The sequence below is a fragment of the Siphateles boraxobius genome, unplaced genomic scaffold (assembly GCF_051911475.1).
Source record: "Siphateles boraxobius isolate OS27281-9 unplaced genomic scaffold, OSU_SipBor_1 35, whole genome shotgun sequence".
Taxonomy (NCBI): Eukaryota; Metazoa; Chordata; class Actinopteri; order Cypriniformes; family Leuciscidae; genus Siphateles; species Siphateles boraxobius.
This window is the reverse complement of record NW_027508975.1, coordinates 5010001-5037680: the sequence shown is the minus strand read 5'-3', so window position 1 is coordinate 5037680 and position 27680 is coordinate 5010001. Positions and strand designations below refer to the sequence as shown.

General features: G+C 38.0%; 1 protein-coding gene across 24 annotated transcripts in view; it reads right to left on the bottom strand.

The window, feature by feature from the left end:
* adgrb2 (adhesion G protein-coupled receptor B2) overlaps positions 1-27680 on the bottom strand; it is a 341068-nt gene that overhangs the window by 149088 nt on the left and 164300 nt on the right. For 23 of the 24 annotated variants that reach the window (XR_013190423.1, XM_077196041.1, XM_077196031.1 and 20 more), the window contains 8 exons: positions 21594-21758; positions 21004-21168; positions 18361-18462; positions 15273-15379; positions 11808-12002; positions 10944-11012; positions 2895-3003; positions 2604-2750 (listed from right to left, as the gene is read on the bottom strand). Coding sequence is in view for 23 of the 24 variants with exons in the window: in XM_077196041.1 (XP_077052156.1) it covers positions 2604-2750; positions 2895-3003; positions 10944-11012; positions 11808-12002; positions 15273-15379; positions 18361-18462; positions 21004-21168; positions 21594-21758 (1059 nt within the window). In the remaining variant the exon portion in view is untranslated. The remainder of the gene's footprint in view (positions 1-2603; positions 2751-2894; positions 3004-10943; positions 11013-11807; positions 12003-15272; positions 15380-18360; positions 18463-21003; positions 21169-21593; positions 21759-27680) is intronic. The other variant, XM_077196040.1, reaches the window with a different exon arrangement.

Here is a 27680-nt window from a genome sequence, read left to right as displayed (position 1 = left end):
GAGTGACATTACAGTGCACTTTTAATGATGTGAATATTTTCTAGAAATAAAAATTCCAGATACAGCATATTCATTTTTCATTGATTCTTGCACCCAACAACACAACAAGATGACATTTAATAATAATAATAATAATTTAAGCTCCTTATTATGTAGCCGAATCTGTGCTGGTTTGTATTGGCCGCCAGCATTTTGCCGTCTCCAGCTAGCGCCGTGACGTAACTGTGACGTCGGTCTATAGAAATGGTAAAATATGAGGTAGGAGGAAACATTTTATTTCAATGCTTTTACATTTACTTGCAAAATGTTGTATTCTCTCACAAAGGTTTTGCAAAACTAACTCACAAAACTTTTGAGAGTGAATGCAAAACTGCTGAAAGATAATTTAAGGTGGGAGCAAAAACTGTATTTCAGTGCTTTCGCAAGCACGCAAAATTGCTTGGGGGAATGCAATAATTTACCAGAGAACACAAAAGTTTTACGAGCAAATGTAAAGTTTCTTGTGGGAATGCAAAGTTTTGAGAGTGAATGCATAAGTAAAAAAAAATTTTTTTTCTCCTATCATTTCCAGCACTATGTCCCCTTATGGGCTGTGTAAATATGCACATTTGTTCTGTCATGAATAAATTCTATAGCAAATATATTTCGTTATTTTACCTGAAAGGCGAGACTTTCAGTCCTATGGTTACGATTTGTCCCATTCATTAACTCCTGCTTTCTGTATAATTTAGGTGGCAGCCACTAACTATATAATCATGCATATTCAGGATAAGACACTAAATGTAACAACTAATCAACTTTTAGGTGAGAGGTGAAAATAGTTGCCATATTTATAAATCTCAAACAATTTTGGAACTGTATTTTGTCGCTGCTAGATGTCCAATATAAATCGCTGATTTAGGTGACTCATTCTCACATTTAAATATGGTTGCAACCCCCAAAACTCAAGAGGGATGGGACAAAGTAAAAGAGTCCGGAAAAAGATGTTAAAGAATGTCAAATGGGACAGGGAAGAGAGTCATATAACATTCTAGGACACCAGAGCAGTTCACAGCAGGATCTCATCATCTCATCTCATGATGGAGCTGCATGCAGAGATGAAGTACTGATACAAGATGATCGAAAACAAAGGGCAAACCTACTATGATGAAAAAAATAACTACCAGTACCATATTTACTTTAAATTGATTCCATGATACACCAAACCAAAGGTGTGTATTTACATGTTGTTCATGTCACATTTAAATATGTGACAAAAAAATTATTTTTACATTTTCAAATGTCTTTAGTGTGTAATGAGCGTGAAAAAGATCTGCAAAGTAACAAAGCAGAAATTCTCTATGTCAGTATAAGCACTTTCTGAACTCTCTGAAATGCCTTGATTGTAGTCTTCCGGGAACATATGCATAACAATAATCCTCATTTAAATAATTTCCGCCCAAGGCAAATGCAAAAAAAAAAAAAAAAAAAACGAGAAAAAGGGCAAGGGCTGGTTGAGTTGCATTAGTAGTGTTTTGAAACTGACTGTTATGGTAAGGAGCATGACATTTCCAAAATGCGCTCGAAGCATTTGACCAATCACAATACACTGATCCAGCCGACCAATCAAAGCACATTGCGCTTTTCAGAAGGAGGGGCTTAAAGGGATAGTTCACCCAAAAATGAAAATTCTGTCAGTATTTACTCACCCTCATGTTGTTCCAACCCCGTAAGACCTTCGTTCATCTTCGAACACGAATTAAGATATTTTTGATGAAATCTGAGAGCTGGATCACTCCTCCATACTAGACCATAGGCTTCTTGAGGGATTGAACTTGCCGGCCTCGAAAAGTTATTAAAGACATCGTTAAAATAGTCCAAGTGACTACAGTGGCTCAATCGTAAGTTTATCAAACGACGAGAAAACTTTTTGTGCACAAAAAAAAAAAAATAATGACAACTTTATTTCAACTATTCATTTTTCTTCTCTCTGGGCCTCGAGTCAGGTTACTAGTTTAACAGCGTATGATCTGTTGTTGTACGTCACACGCATCACCCACATGACCAGCGTCGGCCAATAGTGAGCCTACGTGTGACGTAGCTCTACGCAATTGCACTAGTTTAACTGACTAGAGGCCCAAAGAGAAGGAAATGAATAGTTGAAATAAAGTTTCAATCCCTCAAGAAGCCTATGGACTAGTATGGAGGACTGTTCCAGCTCTCAGATGTCATCAAAAATATCTTAATTCGTGTTCCGAAGATGAACGAAGGGGTGGACAACATGAGGGTGAGTAAATTCTGACAGAATTTTCATTTTTGGGTGAACAATCACTTTAATAGAGACAGGAACTAAACAGAGTGTTACTGACAGACTGGGAAGAGAGGAGCTGCAACAATGTCAAATTACTGAAAAATTTTGGTTTTTGAACATTCAAGCATAAAAACCTATTCTATTAAACCCAAAAAACAAAATAAAATCAAGACTTTGTATAAGGGCATCATATGGCCTCTTTCACCAGGCATGATTTTGTGAACCCGGAATTAAACTTGTATTACCCACAAGAGCACAATTGCTCAACATGTCAGAGTTCATGCACTGACACACTATATCTTGCATTACTCACCATCAGAGGACAAGGTAAAGACTTCTTTGGGGATGAAGAGTTTGTCGTCGGAAGAGCGTGCCCAGTCTTTCATCCCTCTCCTCCCTTTCATGGGGAAGTTGATGTCACTGGAAACAGCCGAAACGGGCTCTCTCTGGATGGTGATTACTGACAGGACCAAAGAAAGACAGATTAACAGTCTGGAAAGTTCAAATATTAAACGCTTTACGGAAGCACATTTAAGAGATGTTCACTGCAGGACAACATGACCTTTATTTGTGGCACTACTGCATAGATGCCATGGGAACTCACTGAGGTTGTTGGTGACAACCAGAAAGCTCTGGAACGGCTTCTGAGCCTCTCCAATTAGATGAATGAAGTCTTCCACAACTCGCATCAGAAACACAGAACCTGGAGAGACCTGGAAGGAAGTCACATAATCACAAAAATACACATACAAACAAGATATGATGTTTAGTCAAGCCCAGCTTTTGGGTATGATCTCTGAAACATACACTACCGTTCAAAAGTTTTGGGTCAGTAAGACTTTTTCATGAATTATTTGTTTAGCCCCCGGTTTCACAGACAAGGCTTAAACCTAGTCCCAGATTAAAATGCATGTTTGAGCTGTCTTAACCGAAAGCAATTTGCACGGTCATAATCTTAAAATATGTCAGTGCTATTGTTTTGTCTAAATATGCACACCAGTAATGTTTTATTTTATTTTATTTTTTTATGGCATGTTTATAAAAGCTACTTAAATAACCTAATTGAACGAAGGCCTAATTCTGGCTTAATCTAAACCATGTCTGTTCTTGAGTGTTGCTCTTGAGCAGCAAATCAGCATATTATAATGATTTCTGAAGGATCATGTGACTGAAGACTGGAGTAATGATGCTGGAAAATCAGTTTTGCCATAACAGGAATAAATTACATTTAAAATATATGAAAATAGAAAACAGTAACTGTAATGATATTTCACAATATTACTGTTTTTGATCAAATAAATGCAGAATTGGTGAGCATAAAATACTTCTATCTAGAAGTGGTCCGTGGTCAAACAGAAGTATTTATAAAAAAATCTATCTTACCAACCCCAAACCTTTGAATGGTAGTGTACTTAATAACCCTCATAATTCCCAGACAAACATAACTTAATTACCAAAAAAGGTTTGCTGTTAAAGACTAAAATATAGCTAATACTTGTCAACAGTAAAAAAAAACTCTTTGTTACTGAGAACCCAATACATTCTACCCTCAAATACTTTTTTTTTTTAGTTTACAGCCAGATAGTGGGAGTTTATGATGCAGCCGTGAAACGATGATGGTAAATAAGCATCCACAAGTCAGATGAAGCACAGTATATACCATCATTCCCCCACTCTCCACTCTGTCATGTTTATAAATTGTCAGCGGGTTTTAATTCTCTAGGCCTTTGTTCCAGAAAACAGCATGCCACATGCACATTTCACAGTGAAGTTCATGAGAACATGGAGCTCATTCCTCAATCTAATTGGAATTTTGCTCTTCCTCTCATGTGTGGAAATGAAGCCATTCGTGATTGTCTACAGAATATATCATTACTCCGTGCAATAGGGGACTCAATCTGTGGTATTTATAGTTTTGGTTTGCATTTGTTTTGAATTTATCCCAAATTAAATGTTTTCTAATATGTGGCAGATGGTGATTTTATACGCATTCAGATGAGAAACAAAGCAGATTGGTGCTTGTTGGTGTTTTGAAATGAATAGGAGGAGAAATTACATCATTCTTTTCAAAGCAGGCTTCTGGTATCTTTCACACACACACACACACACAAAAAAAACTTTCTTAGTCTGGGGAAAATACGTTAGCTGACTGAACATCTTGGAGGTTGAGTTTTGCCATCTCTGAGTTTGGCCATTCCAATTGGTAAATTGTGGCTTCTGTGGAAATGTATACATATGCATACACATTTCTGTATAATGACAGTTAAAGTGAATTTAACTGATTTACCATATTATAATTGTAAAATGCACAAAAATTAGTATAAATCTGGTATCATGACCAAAACAACACGTCAATTCAACAATATTCTGAACTATACAGTTTAACAAATTACTGCATTCACATACAATCATATTTACAAGGTATACCAAGGTACTTTCGAGAAGTTTTTGGTCGTGGTGATATTACGTTATATGTACACAAACACGGTATACCCATTGGTTAAAAAAACAACATGGTATACCCATTTTCCAAAACAACATAGTATCAGATGAAATTCTGCAGTACTTTAAAATGTACCATGGTGCTTACTTCAAGTAAAGAATACAATGGTTGTATTTAAATCTTGGATTATTGGTTATACAGTATGTTAGCTCAAGATCTCTCTGCTATTTATAGCTCTTGTTGTTTGTACACCTTGTAAGTGTCCAGATGTTGTGGCAAATTATGAAGGACAACAAGGCTGAGACAATCACAAACACAAGAACTCACATATACATGCACTATAAATTGAATTAACAGTGAGAGGCTGTGACGTGTGACCATGAACAGCTGTCACGTTTATAAATAATGCTATTGTTCTCAGAACCTCATTGTAACTGAAAAAGAAAACTGAAAGAATATTGGCACAAAAAATATATAGGCTCTGATAAAACACAGAAACTTAGCACATACCATCATATATATCCTTTAAGAAGGCAAATATTCCCACTTTAGAGTCAAAATTAATTCAAAATGGTCCCTTTTTAATTTCCTGCACGTTCCTGCTCTCCCAGTGATTGATGTATCAATGAGTTTTATTGGAAATAAACAAAAGGTTGAAAACCTTCAGCTGTCAACACTTATTCAGCACAGGATATTGGATATTACAAACCAGGTTATGGAGCAAGAAGTTCAGTCCCTCTTGGCAAAGGAGGCCATAGAACAGGTTCCTCCCCAAGAAAGGGAAGCGCGGGTTCTACAGTCGGTACTTCATAGTTCCCAAAAAGGATGGAGGGTTACGACATATAATAGATCTAAGGGTATTGAACCTGTCTCTGAGGAGATACAGGTTCAAAATGCTGACTATACCTCTTATCGTGAGTAAGGTAAGGTCCGAGGACTGGTTTGTCACAATAGATCTGAAGGATGCGTACTACCATATTTCCATCCTTCCCCAACACAGGAAGTTCCTAAGATTCGCTTTCGGGGGAAAAGCGTATCAATACAGAGTTCTTCCATTTGGCCTAGCACTGTCGCCTCGCACCTTTACGAAATGCATGGATGCTGCCCTTGCTCCTCTAAGGCTTCAAGGCATTCGTATCCTCAATTATATCGACGACTGGCTCATTTTGGCACAGTCAAGGGAGATGGCGGTTCAACATTGAGATGTTGTTCTAAACCATCTAAGGTGCTTAGGTTTAAGACTCAATGTCAAGAAGAGTTATTTAATCCCTCTTCAGAGAACCACTTTCCTTGGGGTAGTGTGGGATTCTGTCACGATGCGGGCACAGATGTCTCCTGCTCGTGTAGACACCATCTTGATCACAGTAACGAGTTTCAAACTAGGCCAGGCCATAACTGTCAAACACTTCCAGAGGGTGTTGGGCTTTATGGCAACGGCGTCCAACGTGATTCCTTTTGGCCTGCTGTACACGAGAGCCCTGCAGTGGTGGCTCAGAACCAGAGGGTTTTCCCCGAGGGGCAACCCTTTTCGCACGATCAAAGTAACGCGCAGATGCCTTCGTTCTTTGGTCATGTGGAAGAAACCAGGGTTCCTGTCCCTAGGCCCTGTGTTGGGAGCACGGTGTCAGAGAAAGATTCTAACCACGGATGCATCCCTCACAGGCTGGGGTGCGGTTATGGAAGGCCGCTACACCAGGGGTTCTTGATGGGACCATCATCTTTCATGGCACATCAATTGCCTGGAGATGATGGCAGTATTTTCAGACAATACGTCGGTGGTTTCATATATAAATCGACAGGGGGGACTGAGATCGCGCCCTCTGTGCAGACTGGCGCATCAGGTTCTCCTGTGGTCCCAGGGAAAACTTCTGTCACTCAGAGCCATGTATATCCCTGGGGACAGCAATGTGGGGGCAGACATCCTGTCGAGGCAGGGGCTGAGGCCCGGGGAATGGAGACTCCACCCCGAGGTGGTGGAGATGATATGAAGGGAGTTCGGTAGTGGACCTGTTTGCCTCTCAAGAGAACACCGACTGTCCTCTCTGGTACTCCCTCACGCATCCAGCTCCTCTGGGACTGGATGCCATGGTGCAGACGTGGCCGAGGCTACGTCTGTATGCATTCCCCCGATCACTCTGCTCCAAGGGGTTCTAGAGAGAGTCCGGAGGTACGGGATCAGCCTACTCCTAGTAGCCCCGTACTGGCCGGCCCAAGTGTGGTTTTCGGACATTGTGGTTCTTCTAGCAGGCCCTCCGTGGCAAATTCCGGTCAGGAGGGACCTTCTGTCTCAGGCCGAGGGCACAATATTTCACCCTCGACCAGAACTATGGAACCTGTGGGTCTGGCCCCTGAGGGGGACCAACTCTTAAATCCCGGTCTCTCAATCGAGGTTGTCGAGACCATTTTAAACTCTAGAGCCCCCTCCACGAGGAAACTGTATGCATTAAAATGGAATGTATTCACTTTATGGTGCAGAGAACATCAAGTGGACCCAGTTAACTGCCCAGTGGCTTCAGTGCTGGAGTTCCTCCAGAGTCGTTTCTCTGACGGGCTCTCCCCGTCCACGCTTAAGGTCTATGTGGCTACCGTAGCTGCCTTCCACACGCCTCTAGGGGTGGGCACCTTGGGGAGACACCCACTTATAGTACGTTTCCTTCGTGGAGTTAGGAGGATGAGGCTTGTCATCCAGTCCAGGGTCCCCACGTGGGATCTGGCAGTGGTTCTTGAGGGGTTGTCCCTGGCATCCTTCGAACCTTTGGATGAGGTGACTGAGAAATGTATGTCTTTTAAAGTAGCGTTCCTGCTCGCCATCACGTCCCTAAAGAGAGTCAGGCTCTATCTGTCGCTCCTGCTTGCCTCGAGTTTGCTCCCGGCAAAGTAAAGGCCATTCTTCACCCTAGACCTGGCTATGTGCCTAAGGTGCCGTCAAATGTGGCACGGTCTATAATTCTCCAGGCATTCCATCCTCCACCGCATGTGTCGGATGACCAATCGAAGTTACATCTACTATGCCCAATCCGAGCCCTGGAGATCTATGTGCAAAGAACTTCGGGCTGGAGGAAATCAGATCAGCAACTTGTGTGCTTTGGGTCCCCAAGGAAGGGGTCACCTGCTTCAAAACAAACTATTAGCAGATGGATAGTGGAAACAATTTCTTCAGCTTACGAGGTGCGTGATTTGCCTTCACCTCTGGCGTTAAAAGCCCACTCCACTAGGGGAGTGGCTTCCTCTCAGGCTCTGCTAGCAGGAGTTTCCCTCCAAGAAGTCTGTGATGCTGCAGGCTGGGCTTCCCCTCACACTTTTATAAAACTCTACAGTTTGGATCTGCCCAGTTCAACGGGTTCACGTGTTCTCTCGTCTTGAGCGTGCCAGTTTGCTTCACATCAGGGCGTATTCTCTCAGTGTGGTGCAGTGGGCATTTCGTTCCCCAATGTGTCGATTCTCGACGCAGCGCGAGTTCCCTCGAAAGGGAATGTCTCGGGTTACGACTGTAACCCTCGTTCCCTGAGAAGCTGCGCTCACTCTCACATGCGACGTCACGGCTGACATCATGACGCAACACCAATCAAGATTGGCCTAGTTCCACACAGGCTTCAGACGCGTCACGCTGAAGGCATTACCCAATGTGTCGGCTCGACGCAGCGTCTCTTTCCCTTTTCAGGGAACGAGGGTTACAGTCGTAACCCGAGACGTTTCCATGACAGAGTTCAAGATACATCTTTTCATCGTACAGCTCCTACTGGTTTGCTAAGATTCAAATGTTTATTAAACAGCAAGCACAAACTATGCAAAAGCGGCCACCCTTCCGACGCACTCCGTGTCTGAATTCACTCACTCGTTTTTATTCACTACTTCCAGTGGACTATATTAGTGGAGTAATGTAGGAAATAGTGAATTGGGGTATAGGGTGCAATTTCGAAAACAGCTCTATATATATATACCATGTATATACACTAATGTTTGGGTCAGTAAGAATTTTTTTTTTTGACAGAATTATTTTATTCAGCAAGGACGCATTAAATTGATCAAAAGTGACAGTAAAGACATTTATATGACATTGTTCTTTTGAATCTTCACCAAAGAAGTCAAGAATAAAAAGGAAAATGTATCACGTTTTCCTCAAAATAATTAACCACAACTTTAATATGAATAAGAAATGTTTCTTGAGCACCAAATCAGCATATTAGAATGATTTCTAATGGATCGTGTGACTGAAAATAACAATTGGGACAAGTGGGACAAACTGTCCCGTTTTGTCAATGTTGTACAAATGGCTTACATGTAGTTTTACACTCGCAAAGCATTTTAACATACAAAATTCACACTTCCCCTTTAAGATTCTGGCAGACAGAATGCGCATTGAGGGGACATTGTGAACACTCCAGCAGGCTCACAGGAGAAGATGATTATTTACTGAGCAGGGAGAGCAGTAGGTGTGTCAAAGATTTGCCTGCTCAACTGTGCTTTAACACCAAAATCTGGCTCAGTCACGCTGAGCTAAGCACCTGGCGCCCGCATTCATACACAAACATACACGTTCACTATAGAGTCACGAGCATGTGCAGCACAGACTTTGCTCGGTATGTGACCATTAGTCACCATTACCTCCACACATACTGTATCCCTTGCCTATAATTTCAAAAAAGAACTACACTATACACATGAACAAACTAATACCGTATGTTTTCATCAGAAGTGACATCAGTGGCTACAGTGCCTTATGGGAGCATGAGGGCTTTGTGGCATCAAGCATTTATATATTTGTGTTGAATGGCACAGTATTGTATTCCTTGTGTTTTGGATGGTTGACAGAGTGTTACGAAGATTTTAGAATGTTTTTGAAAGAAGTCTCTTATGCTGAGCAAGGCTGCATTTGTTTGATAATGCACTAAAAAACTGTAATATTGTGAAATATTAAAATTTAAAAGGACTGTTTTCTATTTGGATATATTTCTATAATATATTTAACTGTAATTTATTCCTGTGATGGCAAAACTGAATTTTCAGCATCATTACTCCAAACCTCAGAAATGCTGATTTGGGGCTCAAGAAACATATCTTATTATTATGATCAATAATGAAAACAATTTCTTTTCACAAAGCATTATATTTTTGTAGTAACCGTGATACTTTTTCATGATTTTTTGATCAATAGAAAGTTCAAACGAACGGGATTTATTTGAAATACAAATCTGTGCAACATTATAAATGTCTTCTATGTCACTTTTTGATCAATTTAATGTCTCCTTGATGAATAAAATAATTAATTTCTTTAATAAAAAAAAAATGTTACTGGCCCCAAACTTGTGAACGGTTTTGCAGAAATAGTACACTTCTCCTCAACAAGTCACATGATTTAAGGGGTCATGACAAGGATTTTTATTTTAAATCAGTTCCTTGAGGTTCACTTATAATGTTAATAAAGTTTTTGCACAATACACGTTCCTCGTTTACAAAACAAAATGCTCCGGACAATTTTATTATTCTCCAACTTACTTGTAGTAATTCACATGACTTAATGAATCAAACATGAACATATCAGAAACCGTTCCATGTGACGGGTTTGTTCAAATCCCTACCTCAAAATATGAGCAATAATTATATGCTCGCCTAAGGAAGCGCAACTACAAATTGGCATATATAATAAGACTATTAGCTAAGCAGCTTTTGCTGTTCCACACATAAAGATTGAAAAAAGAATGGATGTATTTGGTAATTCTGACATGATGCGCTCTAAATCTACCATCCTATAATTTCCAAGTTATTCGACATCAGCAGAAACTTGTTCTTAAGTGAGTCAGAATATGATCTCCTGTCGTTAGTTCAGGCCTCAGTGAATAAGAAAAAATAAGACTTCATGGATAGTTGAGTCGAGGAAAGTTTATTATGCAAAAGTGTCCTGGCTTGACATCGAAGACACCGTGAACCAAACTGCACAGCATCTAAAGTCAAATAGCGTCTAATGGAGCGGTGTAATGCAAAGAGGCAGCTATAACAGCACATCCCTTTCCCAACACACTTTACAGTCGGTTTCTATTACATCCAAAGCCTGGTCTAATGTCCGATTACATTTGTTGTTAATCTTTGCGATCAGACCTGGCTTTGCTGACACAGCTCTGTCTGAGGGGAAATTAAAACTCACGGCACACAGATATGAAAAGTTGCGTTCTTCGGTCGGATATTGGCAGGGGCCGAGGACGGACGTGTTACCTGGTGAGCGTCTTCCCACTTCTCAAGGTTTTCAATGTCCAACATTAAGCTGACAATCTGGAAGAATTTCTGAAAAAGAAGAAAGAGTAATGATGAAAAAAAAATAGACAGATGGAAATTGTGTGATGAAAGAATGAAGAAAAATAGAGAAATGTGTTACTCTGCACTGCAAAAAAAAAAAATATTTATTTAGGATTTTTGTCTTTTTTCCAGTAAAAAAATAAATAATAATCTAAAAAACATAACATTTTTTTATCTTAAAATCATTTGAAACAAGATACCTTCCTATATTTTTTAATAGATATATTTAATTTTCATACCCATTTTGCAAATTGTTATATATATATATATACTGAATTCTCACACAAAAAATGGGTTAGATGTATGCTTAAAATTAGAATAAATAATGTAAATGGAGTAAGAAATAATATATTCTAATTCAAGATATCTATTTTTGCTTTATCTATCTACAATTTATCTATATTTATCTGTATTTTACTTGAGTATTTCACAGTAAATCATATATTATTTACTGTGGAAAACTCAAGTAATATATATATATATATATATATATATATATATATATATATATATATATATATATATATATATATATATATATATAAATTGTGTTTGTCCTCTAACATTTTGTAATACATCAGGTAATATATGAGTAGTCCTGCCATGAAACATGTACTTTTCCTATTTAAGCCAACTACAAAAGAGCTTTAAAAGCTTTATTAAATAATTATTAAATTTCAAAAGATTAAAAACTTTAAAAAAACTTCAAAAGAAATATTACCCAATCACAGATTTTGTCATCTCCCCATATATCTGTACACACACCATCAGGCAAATACACACCTGCACGTCGTCAGGAGCTGGGATGTAGGTTGCTCGCTTGAAGGTGTCCGTCACATTTCGGAGAATCTCCACGGAGAATAAGAGGTCGCCGCTGTAATAATTCTTACGGGACATTAACTCCAGGAGACTCCTCACGATCTGAGACATGCCCTCCCCTGCCAGGGTCCTCTGACCCTTCGCAAGATGTTCTCGCAACTATAGGGGAAGAAAAAACATTTTATGCACAAACACTGATGAATAAACCTTGATAATAATAACTACATGAGCATGAAGTTACACCCTGGGTTTATAAATAAACAGAGAGATGTGGTGAGTCGAGATATCAAATCAAACCAACAGACCGATCGGAAAATGTTCATTTAAATAGGCTATGTTAAACAGGTATTGTTAGCTAAAAGGATAATTAATATCCTGAAAAATGTGTATCACGGTTTACAAACAGTTATTTTGAATAGTAATTTATATTGATTATATACTTTCTATCACCTGGTTTCAGACCTCTGGGTTCTAATAACGATTGATTACTTTCTAACAGATTCAACAGTCTGCCTTGATGCGCTTCTACTAATTCCTTTTTTATTTCACAATCATGTTTTTATTTTTATTTTAATAGTTTTTGAGTTTGTTTTTTTGTATTCACAATATTGTTTGTTTGTTTTTGATCGAATAATTGCAGCCTTTCAAAAACATTAAACATTTTTACGATCCCCAAACATTGGAATAATGAATCAATTAAAGTAAATAAATAATAAATAATAAATAAACATAAAAAAATTAAAAAATGAACAAGCATGCAGAAGAAAAGTGGATCTTGTGAACATAATACCACAAACACACTAATATACTTCCGTTCAGGGTTATAATCGTTAACTAAAACTAAGACTAAAATAAAAACTATTTAAAAAAAATCTGTTAATTGAAATGAAGCTGAAATAAAATGAAATATAAATATTAGTTGAAATACTTAAAGGGACATTGTGTAGGAATTTCTCCTATAGCGGTGAACTTGCATTTTGCATTCAAACGAATTGTGCTCTCCAGCGCCTCGCTTTTTCAAATGCGTGTTGCATCTACGGTAGCTGTTATGTACCAAAAAGCTGTGACAGGATGTCTTCTAATAGCACTTCGTCGAGTTTTCCTTTGGGTGAACAGGTTTGTTATTTCAAACAAACTGCAACTTGACACAATGAACAAACGAATGTTACAGTATGAATTACTGATTGATTTGCCGGGTCAGTGACACGCGCCTCTTTTACTGCTCTGCTCCTCCGTTTCTGCTGCTTTCGGTTACGTGACGCTGGCTCTGAACGAAAACACGTTGTGGAAACACGTTGGCCTAGTACTTTTTGACCCTCTCTGCTATTATAGTTTTTCAAGAAGGGGGATCGACATGGAAGCCTCCGTGGACCTACCCATCACATGTACATAAAGATAGTAAATTCTTCGTTTACGGTGATTTTAGATAATAAAATACCTAAAAAACTACACATTGTCCCTTTAAACTAAATGAAAATTAGAAATGTTGCTTTGGCAAAAGCAAGCTAAAATAGCACTGCATTAATTGTATACACATTAATAAATAAGCACACTTAAAAAGAGAATAAATAAGCATGCTGTTTTAAAGGTAAGCCAGAATAGGAAGTGCAGAAGTACATGCTGGCTTTGAAGCTGAAGCAACATTGATCCAGGACTGGAGCAAAGCGAAAGCAGTTTGAAGCTATCGACAGCAGTCTTAATCTACTTCCCATCTACAGTCAACCAAGCTGTGAGCGTAACAAAGTGAAAACAACGTCTCCCTCAGTGAATTAACCAGCAGAGTTCTCGCTCGCGGTTGAACGTCAACGGACGAACTGTCGACACTAATGACAGTACAGCAAGTGCGGGACGTGCCAGACAATGGCAATCAAAGCTAATTAAGCATTGTGTGATTATAATGAGGGGTTAGTGGACAGGTTAACAGCGCAATCAACCCCGACACATCATGCCTCGGTCCAGACGTACAATTTAAAAACAACTCGGCATTATGAACTCAAAGTCAAAGGTCGTGGCGGAGGAATTAGTAGGAGCGCATCAAGGCAGACTGTTGAATCTGTTAGAAAGTAATCGTTATTAGAACCCAGAGGTCTGAAACCAGGCAATGGAAATATATAATCAATATAAGCGCTGGGAGCTAGTGCTGTTTCTTTTTAAGCATTTACGGTAGGGAAGGGTTCAAAGGAAGCATCTCAAAGTAATGGGTTTCATTTCCTTGGTGTGTGTTAAAATCCAGCACTGGAATTGACTCTTTTTTGTTGTTTTGCTGAGTGCTCATTGCAGTTATTATCATTTGTGGAAAGTGAGAGTGGTATTGTTCTCTCCAGAACACAAAGCCCTTTAAATACACTCCGAACTTTTATTTTGCTGTGGCTAGTTAAACCACCAAACTAAACGCAAACAAATGCGTCTTCGCTTCTGATATGCATCCAGTGATGCACATGCAGCTACATTTCTAGTGTATTAATTCTTTTAATTCTTAATATTCAGCTGCTCATCCATGCTGGCTCCTGAGCTGCACAATTCAGGCACTGACTGTTGCAGATGAAGGATATTAAATAAAACTGAGCAATTGAATTAGTCAGTATGTATTAGTTCATGTATTAATTCAGCATGAATCAGAAAATATGATTACTTCCATTATGTAAACTGCATCCACCAGTAATTGTAAAAATATCTATATATACTTAAAACGATATAAATGCATTTAAGAAGCAAAATAAAATATATTAAAATCTGTTTTCCACAAGATATATCTGGAATGTTCCTGACACACTGGCAAACAGTTGTATTATTATTATTATTACAAATATTAATTAAACAAATAATAAATTATTTATTTAGAAATAATAATAACTATTTTATTATTATTATTATTATTATTATTATTATTATTATTATTATTATTATTATTATTATTATTATTATTATTATTATTATTAGGAATATTAATAAACATGACATAAGTTATTTAGACAATACTACTACTAATAATAATACTAATAAACAATGTATTTAAATATTTAAGAATTGATTTAGTCAATAATAATAAAATATTATTAATCATAATAAATGTATTCTTCTTCTTCTTATTATTATTATTAATTATGATGTTGTGTTATTATTATTATTATTATTCAAATATATATATATATATTAATGTTCGTATAATGACATTTAGTAAAAGAGATTATAATGTTAGTCTTATTATCTTGCGCAGATTTGCTTCTCAATTAATTTATGAGAAGATGACGAGACTCTACCACAAACCTGATTTTCAAGATCAACATATAAACAAGATCAATATATAAACTCCTTATCTAAACTCTTTATTATTGTGTTAGATAAGGTGCATAAACAAATTCATATTCATAATCTAATCCTACCCCATCTTGTGACATCACAGCACGTCATCCACATCCATGTACTCACAGATAAATGTAAATATCTATATTCGAGGGAGACACATCGGGCGAAGCTCGGAGGACCCCAGTAAGCAACTCCATTAGCGTCCAGCAAGCAACGACGACTAGCAGATCCTACAGGGAAAGGGAAAGAAAAAACTGATCATTATCACTGTTTGTGCTCAAACAATAACAGCATGTCGAGGTTTGACAGACGTACTCTGTGAGGTTCACACGCTTCATATAAAAGACTTCACTGCGATGATAATGTCTGTTTTGAGTATGTCATTTTGCAATGCTGTTGAATCAGTTTTGCTTAAAGTTTCTGCCACTTGCATCATTCAGATCACGGCCAATAAGACCCGACATTGGCTTCACCCCTGGAACACTCGCTGGAATATAAATGGGCCTGAAAATCACACGGGGAATGCAGGGGGTGGTTGTGGGGGGGGAATGCAGGGGGTGGTGGTGGTGGTGGTGGTTGGGTGGGGGTTGCATGACAGTCTGTGCTGGCCGGGATGTGGAGTTGATAAAGATTACAGCTCGCCACTGACCTCTTTCAACACTCTACTCTCCGCTCCCACTTCAAAGACATCATTTATTAGGTCTTTCTGTTTTTATTAGGTAAAAATCATTGAGACCCTTGGGTGTCTTTCTCCACTAGTATCTGAGAATTATTGCACACTGCACTCAGAGGGCATAAATAACCTCAAAAAAACTCTCCTACTGCACTTCGAAGGTTTAGAAATACTTAAAACAAACCGAGGAGTGCAGAATACTGATTATCATCGCTGTATTTTTAAAATAATTAAACAAGAAAGTTGATATTGTGGCTTTATACACTGTCAGACACTTGCATGTCATTATATTATTAACATTGTACCAAAACCAAACAAAGTTATAGGAGTTTTGAACAGCAAATATGGGATATATGCTATGTCCATTGCATTACATTTTCATCAACATATAGTTTATTCAGTTTTTATGCAGGCAACTTCACAAAAGATTGCAGGCTATTTTAGAAAGGCTGTTTAGTCTTTTGACAAAGACACTATACTCCGCTCCTCAAAAACATAAAACATTATCCTTTATATACACATAGTAGTGCTAGACAACGATTAAAATAAAAGTTTGTGTATACATAATATATGTGTGTGTACTGGGTATGTATAAATGCACACACATGCATGTATATGTTCAAGACAAAATGTGTTATATATATATATATATATATATATATATATATATATATATATATATATAATATTTATACGTATTTATAATATAAATGATGTATACATATATATGGGCCATTCTATAGAATTTGTGCAAACTGCTGTCCAGCAACCCAAAAACACATTTTTTAGGCATTTAAGTATTCCAATTTTAGATGTTTACTAAGATCCTTCTATTATCTATTGAATCCCACAATAATATTTAAACTATAATTAAGTTTAATATATATATATATATATCATATAAACACAGTATATACATGCAAATAGTTCTTAAATATATACATGGATATGTGTGTATTTATATATACAAAATAATTATACACAGTACACACACAAAATTATGTAAACACAAACTTTTATTTTGGATGCGATTAATCACGATTAATAGTTGCCCAGCACTAATATATAGTGTTTCTTGAGTTGAGAAAATGCTGTACTTATTCAAACAACCAGTTCTTAGCTACCTTTGCAGTGCACACAAGCAAAGACGGTCCCAAAATGTGTGCCGAAACATCATTAACGATACAGGCGAGTGGAGTTATGAGGTTTGACTGACAGTTTGAGGATCCAATGGAGTTACGAGTTTTAGTCACAAGCTCTTTTTAATACTTTCCATTGGTTGAATATTTGCAAAACCCACAGACAGACATACAAGGTGACAAATAGTAACAATTTATAAAAAATAATAATAATAATAATAATAATAATAACAAAATGTGAGGTTTCTGCCTAGCAGTTACGTTATATAGCTATCAAAACACAGCAGAATGTAACGATGTACAAAACAACAACATGTCAATGTCTGAAATTTTTTGTTGGGCCCAATGCAAGCTCTGCGGCAACATCTGACATTTCAATCCACCAAAAGCGATGTCTTTATATCATTGTTTTAGTAACTTTCTGTGGCGGCACATATTGGGCTGTAAACATCCTCATTAAGTTCCCTCTCACACACCACTAATTCATCTCAATGGGCTTCAAAACTGAATGCTGATCAACTGTGTGGAAACCAACTTATTTCGAGCCTGTTGTGCGATGTTGGTTTTGGAAGCTGAGCGATTGCATCACTGATGGAGTTTTATAATGTGGTTTAACTGATCATAAAATCTTTTAATAAAGCTGTTTGTCATGGTAAGAGGAGAAACAAATGTATCAGAGATTGAATTAGATATGGCGTCTTTGGCTGCGGCCAAAACAACATTAGATTGTACTTTCAGAGTTTTATGTGATGTAGACGGCGGCGAACACTCTGAAGCTAATCAAGCTTGGATCATTAACTTTTCTTGAGCGGTTTTAATTTACTACTAATTTGTCACTTAGCTGACACTTTTATCCAAATTAACGTACAATCAACTTTTTTGAGGAACGGCCGAACAAGCTGGGGTTAGACCCGCTAAAGGGCAGAATGCTCATGGATTGCTCCTTACACAGTTTGAACCAGCAAACTTTTGATTACTGGCCAAGAAAGAGGCTACACCACTAATTACTAGATCAAAGGGGAAATGATCAGTGAAAAATTCCTTAAATGTATCAAATTAATTGGAACTATTAGCAAATGATGACTTTAATTTGTGCACATGCTTCAGAACACTTGTAATGTCAAAGGTCAAATTGACTGCTTGTATAATGCTATTTTGGTTTTATTTGGTTAATTTCGGCCAGCAATAATAACGCTCATTTAGACCTAAGTAGCAGTTCCTCAAATTATTTAACATTTTGTCCCACTGAATATACAGTAAAGTCATACAGGTTTGGAACGGCATGATGATGACAGAGACGGCTTCTTTAGGGGAACTATAATTTGGATATATATTATTGGAGAAAAAGACTCAAACAAACTTCAAGTGGAGAATGGAGAGAATGTTTGCAGTACCGTACCAGTGGCATTTGATGGACACTTGTTGTACACCGTCTCTCCAGCTGAGGCTCTCTTCCACGTCATGGCTACTTGGTACTCATCTTTACAAATTTCATGAGGTTCTGCACACAGTATACACCAAAAGTAAGACATTAACCAGCAAAAAAAAAAAAAAAAATCAGATAGATAGATAGATAGATAGATAGATAGATAGATAGATAGATAGATAGATAGATAGATAGATAGATAGATAGATAGATAGATAGATGATAGAACAATTGATAGAATGATAGATAGAAGGATAAAATGATAGATAGAACGATAGATAGAACGATAGAATGATAGATAGAGTGAAAGAACAGACAGATGCTAGATAGATAGATAGATAGATAGATAGATAGATAGATAGATAGATAGATAGATAGATAGATAGATAGATAGATAGATAGATAGATAGATAGATAGATAGATAGATAGATAGATAGAGAGATAGATGATATAACAATTGATAGAATGATAGATAGAACGATAGAATGATAGATAGAGTGAAATAACGGCAGACAGATAGACAGACATATGATAGACAGACAGACAGACAGACAGATAGATAGATAGATAGATAGATAGATAGATAGATAGATAGATAGATAGATAGATAGATAGATAGATAGATAGATAGATAGATAGATAGATAGATAGATAGATAGATAGATAGATAGATAGATTATGCTAGTCTTGCTTTTTAAAAAAAATCTAAATATATACTGTTTAACAAAGAAACAAATCAATCAATCAATAAATAATACTTTCTAACCCCATTGGAAAATTGTTTTTGTCTTGTTTTAAGCATAAGTTAAAGTGAGATTTATGCCTAAAAAAAACTAAAAAATTAAAATACTGATTAAGAAAATGAGATCACAGACTGCAACAACACACATCTCTCTCCACCTCTCATTCAAAAGCTCCTTCAGAACAGAGAACAACCCAGGAGTGAGATACAGAAGAAGACTGGGTTGAAAGCGGAGAGAGAGATGGAGAAGAACCCTTCTCTTTTTCATCTGAACATAATACACCCCGACAAAGCTATCGGACAGATTTTTGATTTCAAGTTTGTGCCGCCATCAAAGCGCTGTGCCAAATATAAGCAGTACGCCAATGTCTGACATTTATTTAATCTATAGCCTCCCAAAACTGCAGTCAAAGGCGTGCTTATTAAAATCTGCTGTTTGCTGCTCTAGTGACAAATCACACACAGCAGCACTTTCAACTGTTCCCTTCTGTCAAGAATGACCCCTCTCAATTGAACGAGAGGAGAAATGGAAACAAAGGAGTAGAGTGAATGTTAAATATGAGAAAATGAGAGAGATAGCGAGAGAGAGGGAGGGAGAGAGTGAAAAGCAAAGGCCACTTTTTACAAACAGGGTAAAAAATAGGGTTTGAAAGTCTTAAGAAAAAGCCATTTATTTATTTTTTATTTTTAACAGGCATCCGGTAAAAGCTTCGGGCTATGTTGATTATCAACATTACAAGATCATACTTAATGTTAAGTGAGCTATATTATTTTCTATTTATTTATTTTATAAAAGGTTTGCAATTGTGTCAACCTTGTTACCAACTATGTAAGTTTAAAACCCTGATTTGAGAGATCTGGAAATGTTATGAAATGTATAAAAAAATCAGTAAACATGGAAATTTAAATAAAACTATATCCAGTATACGTCACTTCTTGGGTGTCATTTTAATGAGTGTTTTTGTTGTTGTTGTTGTTGTTGTTATTAATGTTATTTGTTTGTTTTTTTGCAATGGGATGAATATCTTGCAGTTGTAACATGGTTGTGCAAAGAATGTGAGATGAGCAGCTAAATATTACGTATTTGGCCATTATTATTATTCTTCATTACATACAATAAATTAATTAAATATCAATTCAAGAGATTAAGTCAATATGATATTGGATATTAACTAGATATTAGAAATAATCAAGACTGTAGAGGTGTTAAAGACAAAAAAATGTGTACATCAGTTGATGTGTATTTTATGTTGGATAATGTTTCTCTAACACACACCACTGTACAAAAGTTTGGGGTTCATAAACAAATGGATAATTATACTCAGAACGCTGTTGTTTTGAACTTTCTATTCGTCAAAATACCCTGAAACAATTGTATCACAGTTTACAAACAGTTATTTTAAATTATTTTATTACAAACAGTTATTTTTTTCACTGTATTTTCGTCAAATAATTGCAGCCTTTCAAAAACATAAAAAAAATCTTACCAACCACAAACATTGGAAGAAGGAAGGAAGGAATGAAGGAAGGAATGAAGGAAGGAAGGAAGGAAGGAAGGAAGGAAGGAAGGAAGAAAGGAAGGAAGGAAGGAAGGAAGGAAGGAAGGAAGGAAGGAAATAAATAAATAAATAAATAAATAAATAAATAAATACATATTTTAGTGTCAAATGTAAAAGAAAAAAATAACAACAAAAATATCATGGAACACTATCTGTCACTTATTCATTTTGCCGGAGATTATCCCAAATGTGCAAGGCTGACTTATAAATGGCTTGGAGAGTCCGTTGCTCTGTACAGGAAATCAAAGAAAAAAAGAAGGAGTGAAGAGGAAATAAAAGACGTGCTTTGAGCACACACACACACACACACACACCTGGGCACTTCTTGTCATTGCAGGAGCGCACTTCCTCTCCGGAGCCATCGCAAGGGTAACCCTGGATTCCCGTGCCTTCACACATACGGAACCGACGCTGCCAACCGGAGTCACAAGTCTTGGAGCACAAGCTCCAGTGATTCCAAGCACCCCAGTTCCCTCCACCTGCACACGACGAAGGAAACAAGGAACACCTATGACTCCACATTATGAGACGAGACGAATCAATGGGCATCTACACACTGCAGTTTTGATATACTAGACTGGAACACAGTGAACACAGACAAGCAGAGTGAAACAACGACTCACAACCATAAATAACTACAGTGTGAACATAGTCATAAAGCACCTGCATGAAGCTAATTTCCGCTTATTAATTATTATCAGGGGTGCTAGCTGGCATATGCTGACACATCAGCGTGTCTGTGCAACAAGAAGAGCAGTGCGGACTGGTAAGTCTCTGTGGTTTGGTACCACAGAAAATCCAGAGCGTTCACTGCAATTAATTAGACCATGACAGCAAACAAATTGCAGCTGTGCACATAAACTACCTGTCAATTTAAGAGTAAGCCCACCAGTGAGAAACTTACCCCCGCAAGACGGGTTGGTGCACTCACGAGTTTCGGCATGCGGCCCCTTACACTCCGCCCAGCCATGAACCGACACACTGCAACGCCGCTGCCTCTGCTGAGTGCCCGAGCCACAGGACACAGAACACTGGGACCAGGCCGCCCAGTCCAACCACTGACCCTCCACTGCAAACACAACCACAGGGAGACACAGAGAGAGAGAGAGAAATGTGGAGGTCAGAACACAATAAGACTGGAGTGGAGGAAGACAGGGAAGAGAAGGACATAGAATTGAGGGACAGAAACAAAAAGGAATCGGGCGGTCGGGTAGAGAGAGAGAGAGAGAGAGAGAGAGAGAGAGAGAGAGAGAGAGAGAGAGAGAGAGAGAGAGAGAGAGAGAGAGAGAGAGAGAGAGAGAGAGAGAGAGAGAGAGAGAGAGAGAGAGAGAGAGAGACGGGGTACAGCAGGGGTCTGTGTTTGTCTGTAGTATTTGACATTGTAGCTTGGTAAAAATGATGCTCACTTACCCTGATACAAACCTGAGTTATTCTGATACTGATTAGTGATGCATCATTAGTAATTATTGATGTTAATATCATCAGCAAGTTTAAAAAAAATAATAACTTTGGAAAACTTCAGGATTTTGTAGCATTCAGGCTGCATGAAATGTACAAGTTTGCAAAACAAATCCATGTTATTTAAAATGATTTAAAAATGTTATTATTGTTATAATTAATATATACTCATTTGCATTCCAAAGGAACGATAGAATGATAGTTAGAAAGATAGCTAGAAGAACGAAATACCGACAGATAAAACGATATAGAACGACAGAACGATAGAAAAAAAGATAGATAGATAGATACCGTAGATAGATAGATAGATAGATAGATAGATAGATAGATAGATAGATAGATAGATAGATAGATAGATAAAGTAGGTCAGCTCTTGTTTGAATTATACATCTTCTTTTCTTTTTTTTACAATTTACAAGGCAACAAAATATACACTATTCAGTAAAAAATACACTTTTTTAAATTGGTCTTGAAAACAAGTCAAATGTTTTAATTGGGGGGGGAAAGTCCTCAAATTACCTGCAATAGCCTTCAGAAACCATTCACTACAATAAAATAAAAAAAAAGGGAAATTGGCTGATAGAAATAGTCACTGAATATATTGTGATTGACTCCTACATTTAGTTTCACTTGCCAGGTCACATCTATAAAAGAAATGAAATCATCCATTTCATTCACTAATTTATTTCCACCCGCTATTTCAATTTTAAATCCTATATTGAAAAATGCTTTTTAAGATCACCTCTTCATCAGCGAACATTTCATTACAATGCATGCTATTAGAACAAACCCTGACCTGCACATTAAAGGTGCTCAAAGTCACATATTCTTTTTTTCTTCAAAATTGTAGTCTAATGGGTTTGGGTAAAGATCAGTAATTTTGTTAAATTAATTAAAGAGAGATGGAGCACTGAGACCAATCTTAAAGCGCATGAAGTTAAGGAGAGGGATGATAACATTAGTGCAGAAATTTATGAGAAACCGCACTCTGATGATAACAATTTATTTCAGTTTGACTGATGCATATTGCAAATGTTTCAGCCTTTAATTTCTAATAGGAAAAATGTTGAATAAAAATTAATTATTCTACTGATTACTATTAATTGTTATTCTGTGATTAAAAAAAGAAGCAAGCACATAATGTATTTTACATAATTTCCACATAGTAGATTAACTGTGGATACCAACAGAGTTCATACAAACACACGGTCTGTCCATGTTCATATCGGTCATCTCTCTGACCGGCAACTACAACAATATGAATATAAGATCTTTTTCATATTATGAATGATACAAGGGATTCTATGTGAATAAATAATAATACATACGGGATGAGGAGCATGTCGCTTCTGAAGCCATTTTATAAGTCCATGTCACTATTCTGAACCCCATCGTGTATGAGTCACTTTGTTGATGCAAAGCCTTAATGAATTTGAAAGTGTTTAATGGGTGGAGGAAAGAATGTGGCTTTAAATGTTTCACTTCAAGTATCCCAAGATCCTTTGCAAAACAGTAGAAGGTCTACATGCCTCGATGGACACATATTCATTATGTTCGAAAGTAAGAATTATGCTTAAACATCATCCATCAAATGATGGCATTAATCTTATGCCTTTATGTTCATATAATGAATGCTTTCTAATATGCACTATCTATTTCACAGTAGGGGATGTTACGTCTTTTGACTTTCTGCAGCAATTTCAGGATCTGTGCATATTAACCTCTAATATCACTTTTATCTTATTTAAATGTGTGTGTGGGGGGTTGGATGCATATTTCATCCAAGAGTATCTCGGTTTGATTGATGGTATGAACTGAAATCAAATTATCTCTCAATCTAATGGCTTCCAAGGAAGACAGAGCACATGATGAACGAAAATGCCTATGTCAACTTTGCTCTGTCAAAGCAGATGTTCGTCAAACTTAGAAAAATTTACAGTATAACATTACTTCAAGGCAGCCACAAGACCGTGACCTAAAAATAGTTCCAAAGGGATTGGTGTAGTACAAATAGACAGACAAGTAGTGTACATACAGATATACTACAGACACATACATACACACCCACATAGCTGCATATTATTATAAAGTGTGAAAAAACACAATATTTGTTTAATATTTTTAGAAAAATAAAATAAATAAACCAACAAACAACCTCTTTAAAGGGCCTCTTTTAGCATGCCATTTTGTTTTTGAGGTCTACTAGAATAGATTTTCATGCATGATTGTTCAAAAAACAATTTACATTGTTGCAGCTTCTCTCTTCACATTCTGTCAATAACGCTCTGTTTAGTTCCTGTCTCTATGAAACCCCTCCTTCTGAAAAGAGCAATGTGCTCTGATTGGTTGGCTGGATCAGTGTGTTGTGATTGGTCGACCGTTTCAAACGCATTTCGGAAATGTCACGCCCCTTACAATACCCGCCAATTTCAACACACTACTAACTAACTAAACCAGCCCTTGCCTCGTTCATTTTGCATGTGTCTTGGTCAGGAATTATTTAAAGGGGACATATCATGAAAATCGGACTTTTTCTGTGTTTAATTGGGTCCCCGGTGCATCGATCAACCCAGAAAGCATGAGAAATAACAACTCTGTAACTTTGTTTCGGTAAGCCTTTCTCTGCCAGCATGTCAAAAAAAAAAAAAAGCCGATCAGATTTCGCTCCACTTCTGAAGTAGGAAGGGGATCTTATTATAATATCACCGGCCCTTAATCCACACGTTTTCACCCACAGCGCCGCCATTTGGTTTTCGCAATCGACAACAGTGTAACCAGTTCTAACGCAATGTCCTTATTATATTCTATCGAGACTGGTCTCGGGTATCTTTTGAGCACTGTTCTCGACTTCCACTGTTCTCGAAATATGTTGTGACCATAGTGGTTGCTCTTTTAAAAAATTTTGTGGCAGACACCACGTTGGATGTTCGCTGGAAATTGATGTGGCCCGAAGCATCAGAGATGGCGGGATAACATCTTTTTCCCGAGAGCTCCGCTGTGAAAACAACCTCGGTTGCCTCACAGCAGGGGGGACAGCCCTCTGAGGTCCTACATCCACGGTTAGGACCTCTTCCCTGCTCTCTTGGCCTGAATGGCGGGTTTCGGCTGAGAGCGTTTCCTCTGTTGCCAAGCTCCCGAGGGAGGGGCTCTTGAGGCAATGCTCTCCTTTTGTTCTTGCCGATATGAGGAGCTGGTTGACGGCTGTGGCTGGCCACTTGGACCAGCCCTCCTAAAAGACTTAGAGCAGCGAGGGAGAAACTGATGGAACACCGCAGATTGGTTCTTCGCCTCCTGAAACCTGTCGACGACAGTAGACACTGCGTCGAAGAAACAAGCCAGAAGGCAAAAGTGGCGCATCCATCAGGAAGGATCTATCTTTATCCTTGATACTAGATAAATTGAGCCACAAATGCCTCTCCGTAGCCACTATAGCTGCCATAGAACGGCCAATAGCGCGTGCCGTTTCTCTAGTGGCCCGGAGAGACAAATCTGTGGCCTTCCTTAACTCCGCGATATCTGATGGAGTGGGACCCTCGCCTTCATCTAAATCCTTAAGGAGGTCGGCCTGGTACGCCTGCAAGATAGCCAAACCCCGGCGCTGAGGCTGTGACCTGTGACCTGTGCTGCAGGAATCTCTCGTCTAATTTACTGTGACGAGAATCTTCCTGCTTATCTTGTGGCCAGCTGATGTTGAGTCTGGCCACAGCACGTGTCACAACCTCTACCAACTCCTCATATGCGGGAACATGAGCTGGCATGTGTGACTCATGTTCCTCGCTGCCCATGCTGAGCACATCCACGTCCTCAGACGCGGATAACTCAAGCACCGGGCACTCGTCGCGGGCAGAAGAAGCCGCAGTGCGGGCTTCTGCACTGTGAACGAGCGTTATAGAATCCGCAGATGATGAACGAGAAAGTGCCCTCGGCAGTCTCGTTCTCATCTGCAAGATCCTTTTGCGATCTCCACGATTTAAGCCTCCGCGCCGCCTCAACAGACGCGCGGGACCTGAACCGCAGGGATCGCGAGCTCGGCCACCTTTATTAAAAATAGCCAAGCGGGAGCGCAGCACTCTCATAGATAGTGCTTCACAGTGTTCACAGGCAGATCCCTCAAGAGCTGCCTGTGCGTGCTGCGCTCCCAAACAGTTTACACAAAGTTGATGTGTGTCCCCACCCGTGATAAATCTTGGGCAGGGGTGCACACATCTAACAAACTGTTCACTCGCCATAATATTTCTTTGTAAATCAGACAAACAACACCAAATAGACAGAGACAGTTTCAACACAGAACGCTTGCTGAAGAGCAAAAGCTAATGTGTGTGTCCGGCATCACCTTTTATACATCCGGTTATGCCGTCACATGTTACGTCATGACGCAACACCAATCAGAATTGGATTAGTTTCATTCATACTTCAGAGGCGCACGCTAAGGGAGCGTCCCCAAAGAGTCGTTTTCAACGAAGCAGTGTTGAGTTCCCTCGAAAGGGAACTCAAGACTACAATGGAGGCGTTTCAGGGAGTTCAGAAACAGTGACACTGATACAGAGAATAACCTGTTGGAGTGACTTTTTTGCTTTGTAACTTTGCAGACATTTTTCATGCTCGAACAGCAACAGTATACACTAAAGACAGTTAAACATAGAAAAAGCATAATAGGACCTCTTCAAATGGTGGTATGACATAGCAAAGCAAAATCAGATGCAGTTGCATTTTCTGTCTGAGATCATGGATGATCTGTGTCTCAAAGCAAGGGCATGATAAATAATAATCATATTCTAAAGCCTCACAAACTCAATAAACATGGATAAATGTGGCCTGTCTGTCTACGCTTCCATGAGAGTATTGGACTCATCATCGCTCATAAAATGAGTGGCCAATGAGGAGAGAGATCCTGCATATTGCGGTTGCCAGGAGAGAGAGCAGCTGCAGCTGAAACCCAACAAACACAGATGAGCATTTATGGCAGCTCACTTTTACATCACAAGAATATAAAGGGAAAGGGAGATAGAAATCCACTGTATAATTAAGGTAATAACACTGACTTCAAATGGATACTTTGAGTATCCCTTACTTGCAAGACATAAACACACGCACAAACAAAAAGATGCATCTGCGTGTCCATGGTTGTAGCTATAGGAATTTTGGGCCGTGATCCTTTACTTTAATGTCTTGTTTCTGTTCTCTTTGATCTTGTTTCTTATGGCTTATACTTTTTCTTAAATATATTTTAGCTGAATAACATAAACTGATGAGCTTGTTGATAAATCAAATGGAAGGTTCAGCAATGTTTTATAATTTTGACATTCAGCATCTAATCAGACAAATTTGCAGACCAGCTGCTGATGCAGTGTATTATAATAAACTGCTAGTGTATTTGTCCATTAAAGCAGAAAAGAAAAAAAAAAGAAAAAAAAATGTAGGAACAGCAATCATTTTAATAAAGACTTTTTTTTTTTTTGGCAATGACAACATGACAAATAAAGTGTTTGGAAGAAAGTTAAACTCAGGCATCCCTTGTTCCCTTTGGTGGTGA